Source organism: Vicia villosa, unplaced genomic scaffold (assembly GCF_029867415.1).
Source record: "Vicia villosa cultivar HV-30 ecotype Madison, WI unplaced genomic scaffold, Vvil1.0 ctg.003093F_1_1, whole genome shotgun sequence".
Classification (NCBI taxonomy): Eukaryota; Viridiplantae; Streptophyta; class Magnoliopsida; order Fabales; family Fabaceae; genus Vicia; species Vicia villosa.
The window spans coordinates 123,243-126,533 of record NW_026706111.1 but is presented as its reverse complement, the minus strand read 5'-3'; the positions used below and the strand labels follow the sequence as shown (position 1 = coordinate 126,533).

At 33.3% G+C, this 3,291-nt stretch overlaps 1 protein-coding gene across 1 annotated transcript; it reads left to right on the top strand.

Annotated features, from left to right (window-relative positions):
• Positions 1 to 421: 421 nt before the first annotated feature.
• LOC131640396 (aspartic proteinase PCS1-like) lies at positions 422 to 2,381 on the top strand. Its single transcript, XM_058910794.1, has one exon. The coding sequence runs from the start codon at positions 532 to 534 to the stop codon at positions 1,840 to 1,842; it is 1,311 nt and encodes a 436-aa protein (XP_058766777.1). The 5' UTR covers positions 422 to 531; the 3' UTR covers positions 1,843 to 2,381.
• Positions 2,382 to 3,291: the final 910 nt, after the last annotated feature.

The following is a 3,291-nucleotide window of genomic DNA, read 5'->3' as shown; positions in this document are numbered from 1 at the left end:
ATTCAAAAAAGGATGGCTATATAAAGATAAATTGAATGGTTAACACTAACTTTTCTGACCTATTACCATTCCAATATCATCATCATCATCATCATCATCATATGTAAAGTATATAATATAAAAGAAACACTGTTTTAACATATAAAAGAAACATTGTTTTAACATATACTATAAAAGAAACACTGTTTTAACATATACTATAAAAGAAACACTGTTTTAACTAAAGTTTAAAATAACCTTTGCAAACGAAAACCACCATTAATATTATTATTCACGGTTTTTTTTTTTTTTGGTTAAAAACTAAATTATGGCAAACGCAACAAATAAAACGCGTTCTTGTTTTGAGTTTCTCAAATCCTTTACCTTTGTCATTTTCACTTCACCCTTCAATTCAACTTTTGCTATATAAATACACCCCCCTTACCTCAAACAACACCTTGCCACTTTCCTCACTCACAAATTCACAATCTCTCTCTCTTCCCAACAAAACAAAACAAAACACTCTTTTTCTATCCTCTGTTGTTTTTTCCTATGTTTCATCCAATGGCTCTGTTTTCCTCTATTACACTCTGCATGGTTCTTCTCTCACCCTTTTTCTTCACATGTTCCTCATCAAAACCCAATAACCACCATGCAAACGATTCTTTCTCCATCTCTTTCCCTTTAACATCTATTCCACTTTCCACAAACACAAAATTCTCCACCCTCTCATCATCTTCTTTAGCTGTGAAATCATCTTTCAAATATTCTATGGCTCTTGTCGTGACTCTCCCCATTGGAACACCACCACAGCTTCAACAAATGGTTCTCGACACAGGAAGCCAACTCTCATGGATTCAATGTCACGACAAAAAAACACCACAGAAAAAACAACCTCCGACAACATCATCGTTTGATCCTTCTCTTTCCTCTTCTTTCTATGTTCTCCCATGTAACCACCCACTTTGTAAACCCCGTGTTCCCGATTTTACCCTTCCCACAGATTGTGACGCTAATCGTTTATGCCATTACTCTTATTTCTACGCTGACGGAACTTTGGCCGAGGGTAATCTCGTCAGAGAAAAAATCAATTTCTCTCCTTCCCAAACTACCCCTCCTATTATCCTCGGTTGCGCTACTCAATCTAACGATGCTAAGGGTATTTTGGGAATGAATCTTGGTCGTCTTTCGTTCTCTTCTCAAGCTAAAATAAATAAATTTTCCTATTGTACCCCTTTAAAACAAACCCAACCCGCACCCGGTTCGTTTTACCTCGGAAACAACCCGGATTCGTCGCGGTTCCGTTACGTTAACTTGTTGACTTTTAGCCAAAGTCAACGCATGCCAAATTTGGACCCCTTGGCCTACACACTCCCTTTGCTAGGAATCAGCATTGGTGGGAAGAAATTGAACATTCCACCTTCGGTTTTCAAACCGGATGCTGGCGGGTCGGGTCAAACTATGATTGACTCCGGATCCGAATTCACTTATTTTGTGGACGAGGCTTATAATACCATACGTGAAGAGTTGGTTAAAAAAGTGGGACCCAGAATTAAGAAGGGCTACGTGTACGGTAATGTGGCTGACATTTGTTTTGATGGAGATGCGATTGAGATCGGACGGTTGGTGGGAGACATGGCGTTTGAGTTTGAGAAAGGGGTGCAAATAGTAATTCCAAAAGAAAGGGTTCTTGCTGAGGTGGAAGGTGGGGTCCATTGTTTTGCAATTGGAAGGTCAGAAAGATTGGGTGCTGGTAGTAATATTATTGGCAACATTCATCAACAAAATCTATGGGTAGAATTTGATCTCGTCAATCGTCGAGTTGGATTTGGAGAGGCCGATTGTAGTAAATCGGCTGCATAACGTATGAGGAGAAAAAAAAATTGATTCTTGTGGTCGAGATATCATATATTTAGAGATTAAAAATCGTTGAATTCAGATTAGATGATTTATAAAATATAGTCGTACAATTTAAATTATCTGATCTTATTTCAACGGTTATACTGATACCATGAGTTAGGATTTCTCGACCACATGAAACAAATATTAGTCTACATGCAACTATCACAAGTTGGCAGAAGTCTCTATTTTAACTTTATAGGTTCCACTTAATATTTACTATACAAATGAAACATAAATGTGTGAGTTGTGATTGATGAACACAATGATGTTTGCAATAGGAAAGGTCCACCCGAGTGAGAGTGAAGAAGAAAAAGTAAGAAACAAGTCATCCGTGTTGTAGGGGTAAGTAAACGTCAATGGAATTGGAATGTAGCAAAAAGTGTGGGGTTACATGATGCTTCAAAGGACATGATGGAATCATGTACATATTGATTTGAATAAGACTTATGTATATATCATGTTAGAAGATGTGTCAATCAATGATGTATAGTTTATGTGAATGTTATTTTGCTATTAAGATAAGTTTGATATAAGAAAAATAAAAAGATTCAAATAAGATACAAACACGTTAGTTATGTAATAGTATAGACAAATAATAATATTATCCTCTTTACTTTAGACAGAATAATCTCACCCTCTCATATTTATTTGATATTTATTATGAGTTAAAGAGTTCAAGTATAATGACTTTTGAATGTGACCTAAAAAATAATTGATGTGACTTTAATCATATTTCAAAATTTAATTAAAGAAGAAAAAATTGAGTTAAGCTTACGTTTGAATTCACGGTGGATATAAAAAAAAAAACACACTTTTGTTGAAAGTATGATTAAATGCAATTTTAATGAGGCAACATACCATAAATCTCTTTTTTTTTTTATTTTTTATAGTTGTGTAGAGACATGATATGTAAGTCGTCAGTTCGAAGTCGTCAGTTCGAACCGACATCTCATTTGTTTATCTTTAAAAAATTATATTTTTATATTTAATTATATTTAAAAAATTAAAGTAAAAAACTTAAAATTTGTAATCAGATAATTAAAATTGGACGAAATATTAAACAGGTAAAAACATGAGTTTAAGATTTAAAAATTCGATTGTGATCGAACTTTTAGTGAAATCGTTTGAATCTTCGGCTATATTTGTTTCTGCGATTTCTGACCTTATTATTCAATTTATTAACACGATAATTTTTAGATAAACATACCATAAATCTCATTAAGCCATTTTTTATAGTTGTGTAGAGATATCATATGTAAGTCTTCGGTTCGAACCTACGACATCTCACTTGTTTATCTTTAAAAAATCATATTTTTATATTTAATTGCATCTAAAAATTATATGGTAAAAATTTAAAATTAATAATAAGATAATTAAAATTGAACAGAACATTAAACAAGTAAAAATATA